At 39.5% G+C, this 12,500-nt stretch overlaps 2 protein-coding genes across 2 annotated transcripts in view; one reads left to right on the plus strand and one right to left on the minus strand.

Moving 5' to 3' along the window:
• Window positions 1–9,654, plus strand: part of LOC136837581 (caldesmon-like) — a 23,448-nt gene extending 13,794 nt beyond the window's left edge. Inside the window, exons 2-3 of the mRNA XM_067102458.1 lie at window positions 1,010–1,308; window positions 9,591–9,654. Of these exons, the coding sequence (XP_066958559.1) occupies window positions 1,010–1,308; window positions 9,591–9,654 (363 nt within the window). The remainder of the gene's footprint in view (window positions 1–1,009; window positions 1,309–9,590) is intronic.
• The window catches only part of LOC136837459 (zwei Ig domain protein zig-8-like), a 467,588-nt gene that overhangs the window by 451,285 nt on the left and 3,803 nt on the right, over window positions 1–12,500 (minus strand). The window lies entirely within an intron of this gene.

Genomic DNA, 12,500 nt, shown 5'->3' on the forward strand with positions numbered 1-12,500 from the left:
CTTAAAACAAACAGCAATCATTCATTGTATCCTTCTGATGCATTCAGAGTTAATAACAATAACTGAAATGAGATACTCCTAAAAGATGACCAGATTATAAATAGGTATTACAGATTCAAAAAAGGTTTATAAGAAGGTATTACGTATTATAATGAGTTACTAAGTGGGCGTTATATATTCAAAAAAGCCTTTAAGTAGTACAGATTGAAAAATATTCAAAAACGACAACAGAGAGAGAGAGAGAGAGAGAGAGAGAGAGAGAGAGAGAGAGAGAGAGAGAGAGAGAGAGAGAGAGAGTTACTAATTCGGCGTTACTTATTCAAAATAAGTCTATAAGTGAAGATTGAAAATATTCAAAGAGAGAGAGAGAGAGAGAGAGAGAGAGAGAGAGAGAGAGAGAGAGAGAGAGAGAGAGAGAGAGAGAGAATTACAAGGTGGGCGTTATGTTCAAAAATAGGCTGTAATGAGTAAAGATTAAAAGCTATTCAAACTGCAAACAGAGAGAGAGAGAGAGAGAGAGAGAGAGAGAGAGAGAGAGAGAGAGAGAGAGAGAGAATATTTGACGTACTTAAGAAATTTGTACATCTCCAGCGTCGATCAGAACAACAAAATCATATTTTTGAGAGAGAGAGAGAGAGAGAGAGAGAGAGAGAGAGAGAGAGAGAGAGAGAGAGAGAGAGAGAGAGAGAGAGAGAGAGAGAGCATATTTGACGTACTGAAGAATAACGTTTTTGAGAGAGCGAGAGAGAGAGAGAGAGAGAGAGAGAGAGAGAGAGAGAGAGAGAGAGAGAGAGAGAGAGAGAGAGAGAGAGCATATTTGACGTACTTAAGAATCTTGTAGATCTCCAGCGTCGATTGTGAACAACAAAAATCGTATTTGCATTTCAATGACGGTCCTGATTGCGTAAGAAATAACATTTGACTTACGCAAACATCTGCAAAATCATTCCTGCTGAGGCTTCCGGATGAGAAATGAAATTGGATTGCACTGTGAATCAAGTAAGAACAGGAGAAAAGTAAAGGAGCAGAGGAGGAAGGTAAAGGAGTAGAAGAGGAAGATAAAGGAACAGAGAAGAAAGGTAAAGGAGCAGAGGAGGAATGTAAAGGAGCGGTGGAGAAAGGTAAAGGAGCAGAGGAAGAATGTAAAGGAGCGGTGGAGACATGTAAAGGAGCAGAGGAGGAATGTAAAGGAGCAGAGGCGAAAGGTAAAGGAGCAGAAGAGAAAGGTAAAGGAGCAGAAGAGAAAGGTAAAGAGCAGAGAAGAAAGGTAAAGGAGCAGAAGAGAAAGGTAAAGAGCAGAGAAGAACGGTAAAGCAGAAGAAAAGAAGGAAGAGATTCAGGGAATAATGGAGAATAAGAGTGGAAGGTGAAAAGATAATGATACACTTTTACGACGTGGCGAGGCGAATAAAGGTGTGATGGTGGCAGTGAAAATAAATAAACATCATGGCAAGGTTAAAATGAAAATAAAAATCAGCAACAGAAAATGAAACCTTACTAATACACATTTATGAAGTGACGAGGTGAATAAAAGTGTGAAAGGAAGAACGCAAAATGAAACAATAACATCATACATTTGTGACGTGGCGAGGCGAATAAAGGTGTGAGAGTGGCAGTGAAAATAAAGAAGCGAAAGAAAGCAGCAATGCAACATGAAACAATAATAACAAACATTTATGGCGTGGCGAGGCGAATAAAGGCGGGATAGTCGGAGTAAAAATAACAAACGCCACGACAAGATTAAAATGAAAGAAAGCAGCATCGCAAAATAAAACGACAATAATACACATTTACGAATTGACAAGGCTAATAAAGGTGTAACAGTGGCAGTGAAAGAAAAAAAAATTAAACTTCATGGCAAGAGTAAAATGAAAGAAAGAGGCAACGTAAAATGAAACAATAATAATACATATTTATAAAGTGGCGAGGCGAATAAACGTGTGGTAGTTACAGAGAAAATAATAAACGTCATGACAAGACTACCTACGGAGAAAACCAGCAACGCAAAATATGTAAAGTACTAAACCACATTTATAAAGTGGCCTGACGAATAAAGGTGTGATAGTGGAAGTGAAAATAAAGATTTTCACACGAAATTGTAACGAAGAACGAAAGAAAGCAGCAACAAAAAATGAAACAACAATAATGCATATTTATGAAGTGACGAGTCCATAAAGGTGTGGCAGTAACAGTGAAAATAATGAACGTCAAGACCAGATTAAAACGAAGGATAACACATTTATGACGTGACGAGATGAATAAAGGTGTGACAGTGGCGGTGAAAATAAACGAAAGTTAGCAATAACAAAAGTGAAACAACAACAATACACGTTTATGACGTGACGAGACGAATAAAGGTGTGACAGTGGCAAGGAAAATAAATGAACGAAGATTAGCAACAATGCAAAGTGAAACAACAATAATACACATTTATGACGTGACGAGGCGAATAAAAGTGTGCCAGTGACATTGAAAATAATAAACGTCAAGGCAAGATTAAAATGAAAGAAAGCAGCACAAAGTGAAACGTTAATAATACACATTTATAACTTGGGACGAATCAAGGTGTGATAGTGGCATTGAAAACAGATAAACGAAAGTTAGCAACAAGCGAAGTGAAGCAATAATAATACACATTTATGACCTGACGAGGCGAATAAAAGTGAGACAGTGACAATGAAAATAATAAACGTCATGACGAGATTAAAATGCAAGAAAGCGGCAACACAAAATGAAACAATAAATACACATTTATTACGTGACGGGGCGAATATATGTGTGATAGGGATAGTGAAAATAAATACACGAAAGTTAGAAAGAACGCAAAGTGAAACAACAATAACAAACATTTATGACGTAAAGAGGACAATAAAGGTGTGCCAGTGGCCGTGAAAATAAACAGAAGTTAGTAACAACGCAATGAAAAAATAATAATGCACATTTATGAAGTGGCGAGGCGAATAAAGGTAGGATGGTGGCAGTGAATATAATAATTGTCATGAAAAGGTTAAAACGAAAGAAATGAAACGATAATAATACACATTTATATCGTGATCAAGCGAATAAAGATATGATAGTGACTGGAAAAAGAAAGAAAGCACCAACGTAAAATGAAACAAAAATAACACATTTATGACTCAGCGAGGCGAATAAAGGTGTGATAGTGACTGAAAAAATAAAGAAAGCAGCAACGCAAAATGAAACGATAATGGTACACATTTATAACGTGGCCAGGCGAATAAAGATGTGATAGTGACTGAAAAAATTAAGAAAGTACCAACGCAAAATGAAACAATAAAAACACACATTTACGACTTGGCGAGGCGAAGAAAGGTGTGATAGTGACAGTGACGAGATTAAAATGAAAGAAAACCAAGTGGAACCTGCAACGTAAAAGAGCTGCAAGCCTTATGTCTAAAAGTTGTAACTTCAGAAGCAAACGGCGCAGTGGTTCAGGAGACAAAAAGTAACGCAGAAGAATTAAAGATAAAATGGAGGAGAATGAAGAGATTTGTGCGTGTCTCTTTGGGGGCTGGAGAGAGGGAGTAAAGAATGTGTAGAGCTCTAAAAATCAGACGAAGAAAATAGAAGGGGTTAAAGGGATGGAGAAAGGATGGATGGGGACCATTATCTGTAGACCGCGAGGAGGGACGAGGGAAGAGAAAGAGACAGAAGGAAGGAAGGAAGGAAGGAAGGAAGGAAGGGAGAGAGAGAGAGAGAGAGAGAGAGAGAGAGAGAGAAGAAGGAAGGAAGGAAGAGAGAGAGAGAGAGAGAGAGAGAGAGAGAGAGAGAGAGAGAGAAGAGAGAGAGAGAGAGAGAGAGAAAGGAGGAACAACGAGAGAGAGAGAGAGAAGGAAGGAAGGAAGAAGAAGGAAGGAAGGAAGTAAGGATGAAGGAAGGAGAGAGAAGGAAGGGAGGGAAAGAGAGAGAGAGAGAACAGAGAGAAGGTGGATGGTGATGAAAACAGGAAGGAAGGAGAGAGAGAGAGAGAGAGAGAGAGAGAGAGAGAGAGAGAGAAGGAAGGAAGGAACAGAGAGAGAGAGAGAGAAGGAAGGAAGGAAGGAAGGAAAGAGAGAGAGAGAACAGAGAGAGAGAGAGAGAGAGAGAGAGAGAGAGAGAGAAGGAAGGAAGGAACAGAGAGAGAGAGAGAGAGAGAAGGAAGGAAGGAAGGAACAGAGAGAGAGAGAGAGAGAAGGAAGGAAGGAAGGAACAGAGAGAGAGAGAGAGAGAGAGAAGGAAGGAAGGAAGAGAGAGAGAGAGAGAGAGAGAGAGAGAGAGAGAGAAAAGGAAGGAAGGAACAGAGAGAGAGAGAGAGAAGGAAGGAAGGAAGGAAGGAAGAGAAGAGAGAGAGAGAGAGAGAGAGAGGAAGGAAGGAAGAGAGAGAGAGAGAGAGAGAGAGAGAGAGAGAGAGAGAGAGAGAGAGAGAGAAGGAAGGAACAGGAAGAGAGAGAGAGAGAGAGAGGAAGGAAGGAAGGAAGGAACAGAGAGAGAGAGAGAAAGGAAGGAAGGGAACAGAGAGAGAGAGAGAGAGAGAGAGAGAGAGAGAGAGAGGAAGGAACAGAGAGAGAGAGAGAGAGAGATTAACAAAAAGAAAACAGCAGGACAACGGAGGGAGAGATAATTCTGATAGTATTGGCAAGGTTGGGAAAAATGGTAAAGAAGTGAAAGGGGTTAAAGAGAGGAAGAGAGGGGAGAAACTGAGAGAGAGAGAGAGAGAGAGAGAGAGAGAGAGAGAGAGAGAGAGAGAGAGAGAGAGAGATGAAAATAAAAATGACTGAATGGATTCAAATAAAAGCAATATAAAGGTTAGTGGTGTGAAAATGGAACAAAAGAGTACGCAAAATATCGTACGCAGTGCTGAGAATAGAAGGGAGGGGAGGAACTATAAACGAAATGTTCGCAGTACGGAATAGGCATAATGAAAACAAACAAACAAAAATGATGAACATTAGAGCTTTGAAATACAGAAAAAGAAACAATATGTATAATGGTGTGATGACTGGAAATGCAGAAAAAGAAAGAGAACTTCGAAAATAAGCGAAAAAATGTAAGTGCTCTCATAAAGGGATAAAGAGAGGGATAAACACAAAGAAATCCCACATAAAAAACAAATACGCTACATTAAGCGAGAGAAATGAATGTCAAAATATCAACATCAAATATTAATAAGAAACCAAACATTGATACAAAAACCAAGAGTTCTTTTACTGAAACGAAAGAGGTTTGGCACATGAAATGCTTGTATTATTCATGAGGATAAATGTAACCCTTATCCAAAATTAACGAATTTCGATACCCAGAGAGAGAGAGAGAGAGAGAGAGAGAGAGAGAGAGAGAGAGAGAGAGAGAGAGAGAGAGAGAGAGAGAGAGAGAGAGAGAGAGAGAGGCTGTATATGGAAATGGATGATATGGCGATTTCAACTCTAGAGATTTTAGTCTTTGGTAAGCAAATATGCATGGCTAAGGAAATGCTATATACTTGCCTTCCTTTATCTATGAAATGTAAAAATAACTATTTTCTGCACTCTTAAGATCTCTTAAGAACCAAATGGTCTTATGAAAACAAACCAGAGTAACCTAGTGCATGAACACAGTTAAATGTCAAAACATCGGTTACATTGAAGAAATCATGGGAAAGAATCTCTTAATTTCTTGTAAGACCGACACTACTGTTCTCATACAAGAATCTCTATTTTTGTCGGAGATTGATTCCAGTGTTCTCATAGAAAAATCTCTATTTTTTTGGTTGAGAATGATCCCAGCGTTCTAATACAAGAATCGCTATTTTTATTTGAGAATGATCCCAGTGTTCTAATACATGAATCTCTGTTTTTATTTGAGATTGACCCCAGTTTTCTCATGCAAGAATCTCTATTTTTGTTTGAGATTGATCCAAGTTTCCTATACAAGAATCTCTATTTTTGTTTGAGACTGATTCCAGTGTTCTCAGACAATAATCTCTATTTTTGTTTTAGACTGAATCCAGTATTCTCATTCAAGAATCTTTCGATCCCAGTGTTCTCATACAAGAGTCTCGTGATTAGAAAGAACAACAGGAGTAGTTCTTGGGTAAACAGCAGACACGACAGAACGGCCACACGATGTCTTGCAATATTTCGTAAATGGGAAAGAATGAGTTTTTCTACCAACAGTCAACACTTAACAGCCCTGAGCCATAGAACTAATTTGCCACTGAAATCAGTGATAAAGAAGGCCGTCTTGTGCAAGGGAGGAGATTTGGGAAGGCGTCTGCAGGCAAGAAGTCACATAACGAGAAGTGAAGGGGGGGGGGAGGCTTCTCTTTAGCCCAGTGGTTCTTAACCTCTTTATTACCACGCCCCCCTTGCATCTATGAGTAAAATTCCCTCCCAGATTTAAAGGAAAATGAAAAGAGAGAGAGAGAGAGAGAGAGAGAGAGAGAGAGAGAGAGAAGGGGTTTCGAGGGATAGGGAGGGAGATACATAATTACAAAACATGGTAAGCCCAACGGGTCTAACTAGAGTAGCAGACTCAGGACCTGTAGGAAACTGACGTTATAAGGCGATACTTTTACATTTTTTCATAAACTTCTGAATTTTAACTCCTCACTCTTGTTAAGTGAATAACGAATATAATTAGAGAATTTTAAATTTTTCCCTAGGGCTCGTGCCTCCCCTGGAAATGGCTGACGCCCCCACAGGGGGCGGCCTCCCCCTCCCTCCCCCCGGTTAAGAACCACTGCTTCAGCCCCAAACTTACAGGGAAGATGAGAAAATGAGGAAACGGCCTCTTCCGCTGATCGCAAGGAAGAAAGCTGGACATTTTAGCCAGATTTATATTGACAGACATAGGGGACAATATGTTGTCTATGTTGCGGTAGATCTCCACGTATTCTTATAACAATAAATAATATAGGATATCATTTTCCTTTGTAACGTGGGAACCAAACAGAAGCCTTCCTCAATTTATAAACAGAACTAAAGAGAAATTGTTTGGCTATTTTTGGCCGATTTATAGCAAAGACAATTTATCTAACAAAGAAAATTTACTCAGCTCCTCATATGAAAGATATCGACCCCATGGCGAAAGGAGACAACATAAAAAATGAGAACATCAACCATGCCTCTCTCTATCAGGAGATCATTCATACAACTTATAATGAGAGACATCAGCCCCTTTATAACAAGAGATAAACAGCCCTTTTATAACAAGAGATAATATCAGACATCTTCGTCCCCTTATAAGGGGAGATAATATCGGTTGTCTCTGCCCCTTGTAACGAGCTTTCAGCGTGAAATGTGAGAAACTATTAGAGCCCGCAGCCTAAGGGCCAGAATTGGAGGTACGTATAGAGGTTAAAGGAGACAGAAAAAAAAAAAAAAACATATTTCGACACGAGAAAGGGCGAGGCGAGATCACCTGCCGTCACATTCCTCGGGATCAACCATTAAATGGGAGAATGGAAGGTCCGGGAAATTAGATGCTCATTATGTCACCTCTTGGTGATACTTGCGAGAGAGAGAGAGAGAGAGAGAGAGAGAGAGAGAGAGAGAGAGAGAGAGAGAATGTCGAGGATGGGTGATGATGCTTGCAAGAAAGGAAGGGGAGAGAGAGAGAGAGAGAGAGAGAGAGAGAGAGAGAGAGAGAGAGAGAGAGAGAGAGAGAGATAATGACGAGGATGAGTGATGATGCTTGCATGAAAATACGGAAGGAGGAGGAGGAGGAGGAGGAGGAGGAGGAGAGAGAGAGAGAGAGAGAGAGAGAGAGAGAGAGAGAGAGAGAGAGAGAGAGGGTGAGTGGTGATGCTTGCAAGGGAGAGAGAGAGAGAGAGAGAGAGAGAGAGAGAGAGAGAGAGAGAGAATGAGTGGTGAGAGCTTGATGCTTGAGAGAGAGAGAGAGAGAGAGAAATGACGAGGGTGAGTGGTGATGCTTGCAAGGGAGAGAGAGAGAGAGAGAGAGAGAGAGAGAGAGATATCGAGGGTGAAAGGAATGCAATCTGAGGAGACGAAGCATTAGCAGTGCATGATAGGGAAGGGAAACATCTTGTAATTAAATGATGCGAAGAAGATGTGGAAGGAAGGAGTCGAGATTAAACGCCTGTCAAAAGTTGATGGTGATTAAGACGATGGGAATCTGGGAGAGAAAAAAAATGAAAACCTCATTACCTAAAAAGCTGATGATGAGAAAGTTAATGATAAAGATGGGATGAGGTGAATTCGAAAAGAAGAAACAAATAAAAAAAAACATATTGCAGGGGTAATAACATTGAGATGTGAGAATATTAAGCAAAACATGACATGGCATGGATCACATCGTGACAGGGAAATGGGGAAGAAGCGAAAAAATGATATGTAATGGATAACTTCGAAATAGGGAAATAGGGAAAAAAGGAAAGGACATGAAATGGAAAACATCGAAATAGGAAAGTGGGGGAAAAATAAACAAATGACATGAAATGGATAACATCGAATAGAGAAATGGGGAAAAACACACAAAAAAAAAAAATTACGTGAAATGGATAACATCGAACAGGGAAATACGGAAAAAACAAAAAAAAAGACATGAAATGGTTAACATCGAAAGAGGATTATTGGGAAAAACTAAAAAATCACGTGAAATAGATATCGAAATAAGGAATGGGAAAAAACTAAAAAAAGTCATGATATGGTTAAGATCGAAATAAGAAAGTGGATAAATACTGAAAATTACATGAAATGGATAACATCGAAATACGGAAATGGAGATAAAACTAAAAAAAAAGTTATGAAATAGATAACATCAAATAGGGAAATGGGGAAATCTAAAAAAATTACATGACATGGATAACATCGAAATAGGGAAATGGGGAAAAACTAAAAAATTACAGGGAATGGATAACATCAAATAGGGAAATGAGTAAAAACTAAAAAATTACATGAAATGGATAACATCGAAATGGGAAAATGGGAAAAAAAATTACATGAAATGGATAACATCGAAATAGGGAGATGGGAAAAAACTAAAACATGACATGAAACGGATAACATCGAAATAGGGAAATGGCAAAAAACTAAAAAAAAATTACATGAAATGGATAACATGGAAATAGGGAAATGGGAAAAAACAAAAAATACATGAAATGGATAACACCGAAATAGGGAAATTGGGATTATTTTTAAAAATCACAGAAGAAAGAAAACATATAAACAGGGAAATGGGGAAAGAACATAAACTGGATAATATCGAAATAGGGAAATGGGGAAAAAACACTGAAAAATTACGAGATAGAAAATATCGAAATAATTGGGAATACTAAAAAAAAAGTGGCACGAAATGTATAACAATGAAACAGATAATTGGGGGAAAATCCCCCCAAAAATTACAACATCGAAATATGGAAATGGGGAAAGACTATAACAATGGCGTAAAATGAATAACATCGAAACAGGAAAATAGAGAAAAAGTAAAGGGTCATTATCAAAGAGGAGCATGACTTTCATTATGAGCGAGAGCAAGAAAGAAAGAAAGAAAGAAAACTGAAATGCCGGAGAGAAGAGCACCCAGGAAATTAGAGGACACCCAAGGAGAGACAAGGAGAGACAGTCTCAAATTTGTTTTCTGTAATATTGCAGAACAAAGGAGGAGGAGGAGGAGGAGGAAGAAGGAAGAAATGGAGGAAAGAGAGATGACATCTAGAATCTGTAACAGAAATGTAAAAAAAGAAGATGGAGGAGGAGGAGGAGGAGGAGGAGGAGGAGGAGGAGGAGGAGGAGGAGGAGGAGGAGGAAGAAATGGAGGTAAGAGAGATGACATATAGAAATAACCAATTAGAATCTGTAACAGAAATGGAAATAAAGAAGATAAAGGAGGAGGAGGAAGAAGAAGAAATGGAGGACAAAGAGGTGACATATAGAAAAAAAAGGGGTGACATACAGAAAAAAAAACAATCAGAATCTGTTACAGAAATCGAGAAAAAGAAGATAAAGGAGGAGGAGAAAGAGGAGGAGGAGGAGGACGAAAAGGGGGAAAAATAGGAGATCAGAGACGGAAATAAACAATTAGCAACTGCAACAGAAATGAAGAAAAACTACGGAATGGGACGAATAAATATTCAAACTCGCAAGGGGGAACAAAGACATATAATAGGAGTGTACAACGAAAAAGAAAACAAGGATAATAAGAGAGGAAATGAGTTAAACCAAAAGACGAAGAATTATCTAGATTTCGAAAGAGAATGAAGAAATGAAAAATTGCCAAAAAACACATTAGCCAAGGACTTGAGAGAGAGAGAGAGAGAGAGAGAGAGAGAGAGAGAGAGAGAGAGAAGAGAGAGAGAGAGAGAGAGCGCAGAGGGCAGGCAAAGGGAGATCTAGAGGAAAGGGGTCTGTTATTCCAGGCAAGAAAAAATTAAGAAATTGAAACAAGGAGATTCCGGATTGCAGAGACTTAAAAAAAAGGAAGAATTAGATGACTACTTGAAGGACAGGAAGGAACTGGGAATAGAGGAAGGATGTGGGAATGGAGGAAGGATGTGAGAACGGAGGAAGGATGTGTGAATGGAGGAAAGATGTGGGAATGGAAGAAGGATGTGGGAATGGAGGAAGGATGTGGGAATACATGAAGTATGTGGGAATGGAGGAAGGATGTGGGAATGCAGGAAGGATGTGGGAATAGAGGAAGGATGTGGGAATGGAAGAAGGATGTAAGAATAGAGGAAGGATGTGGGGATGGAGGAAGGATGTGGGAATACATGAAGTATGTGGGAATACATGAAGTATGTGGGAATAGAGGGAGGATGTGGGAATACAGGAAGGATGTGGAAATGGAAGAAGGATGTAGGAATGGAGGAAGGATGTGGGAATACAGGAAGGATGTGGGAATGGAAGAAGGATGTGGGAATGGAGGAAGGATGTGGGAATGGAGGAAGGATGTGAGACTGGAGGAAGTATGTGGGAATAGAGGAAGGATGTGGGAATGGAGGAAGGAGGTGGGAATGGAAGAAGGATGTGGGAACAGAGGAAGGAGGTGGGAATAGAGGAGGGATCTGGGAATAAAGGAAGGATGTGGGAATGGAGGAAGGATGTGGGAATGGAGGAAGGATGTGGGAATAGAGGAAGGATTGGGCCGTGACGTCAAAAGGTGAAAACAACGAAGTGAGGAACTGAAGGTCTTTGCCGTACGTGTCAGACTTGATAAGACGTTGGTTAGTTAGGCTTAAAGGTGGCGAATGAGAAAGCTTCGGAAAATAAGCCTTGATAAGGCCAGGCACGGAGGATAAGGAATAAGGAAGGATAAATTCCATAAATGTTTACCACGGGGGTCCATCGATCGAGAGAAAAAGGAAGTGAAAGAAATTAAATGGTTGTTTTTTGTGGATGTGGAAAAGAAAAATATCTTTGAAAGCCAATTAACGGCTGTGAAATATATTACAAAAGGATAAAACTGTAGAGCTATGAATTGTACATAATTAATGATAAGACAAAAAAAAAAAATACGCAAAGAAAACCATGGCACTAAATCAACGGCATCGAAATGGAGGAGCATAAATCATTTCGCTATAATCAGAGAAGTTAACACAAGAATGATTAAGCCAAATTTATTCAACTAACTCCTTAATGATTTGAACCTTGTCACACAGTAGACTTGGTACTCATATGAGAGAGAGAGAGAGAGAGAGAGAGAGAGAGAGAGAGAGAGAGAGAGAGAGAGAGAGAGAGAGAGAGAGAGAGAGAGAGATTTATGCTGTACCTCAGTAATATGCATTTGCCCACACAAACCAGAGGAAATCGAAGCCATAGCAGGAAACGGTGGAAGAAAAGCACCTGGAAAATGCACCAAGAGAAGGAAAGCCAAGCCCAAGAGCAAATAAAGCGAAACCCCGAGAGAATTAAGAAAGTTCGCTGCAGTAGGTTTCGGGTTATTTAAAGGGAAAAGCAAGATCTGGTTATTCATGAGAAGACCAGAAGGAGGGAGTAGGAAGAAGAAGAAAGGTTTCCCTCCAGTACGATGTAGGATTTGCAGGAAGAAGAAGAAGAAGAAGAAGAAGAAGAAGAAGAAGAAGAAGAAGAAGAAGAAGAGGAAAGCGGAATCTTCTTAACAGAAAGGAAAAGGTTGGAGTCATGATTATCTTTCAAGAGGGGTGAGGAAAAGGAGGATGGTATGGTACAGGTCGTGAACGAATATGTTCAGAGCAAAAGCAAAGAGAGAGAGAGAGAGAGAGAGAGAGAGAGAGAGAGAGAGAGAGAGAGAGAGAGAGAGAGGTGGGGGAGAGTTAATCCGTAAGCGAACGAGGGCTTAATTTGATGTTTTATGGATGTCTGACAACAGACGCCGATTTCCAAGACAAATACCCCAATAGAAAGATTCAGGAAAATGAAACATGGATAAGGGCTTTAGAATGAAGCATTAGGTAGAATCACGCAAGCATCTTGGGAGCCCCATTGGGAAGATATTTTTAATAAATGGGAATAATGTCAAAAGAATACAATACGGAATACACACAGAATATACATCATAAAACTGGCGAAAACGCTTAAGATATC

The sequence above is a fragment of the Macrobrachium rosenbergii genome, chromosome 59, assembly GCF_040412425.1.
Source record: "Macrobrachium rosenbergii isolate ZJJX-2024 chromosome 59, ASM4041242v1, whole genome shotgun sequence".
Taxonomy (NCBI): Eukaryota; Metazoa; Arthropoda; class Malacostraca; order Decapoda; family Palaemonidae; genus Macrobrachium; species Macrobrachium rosenbergii.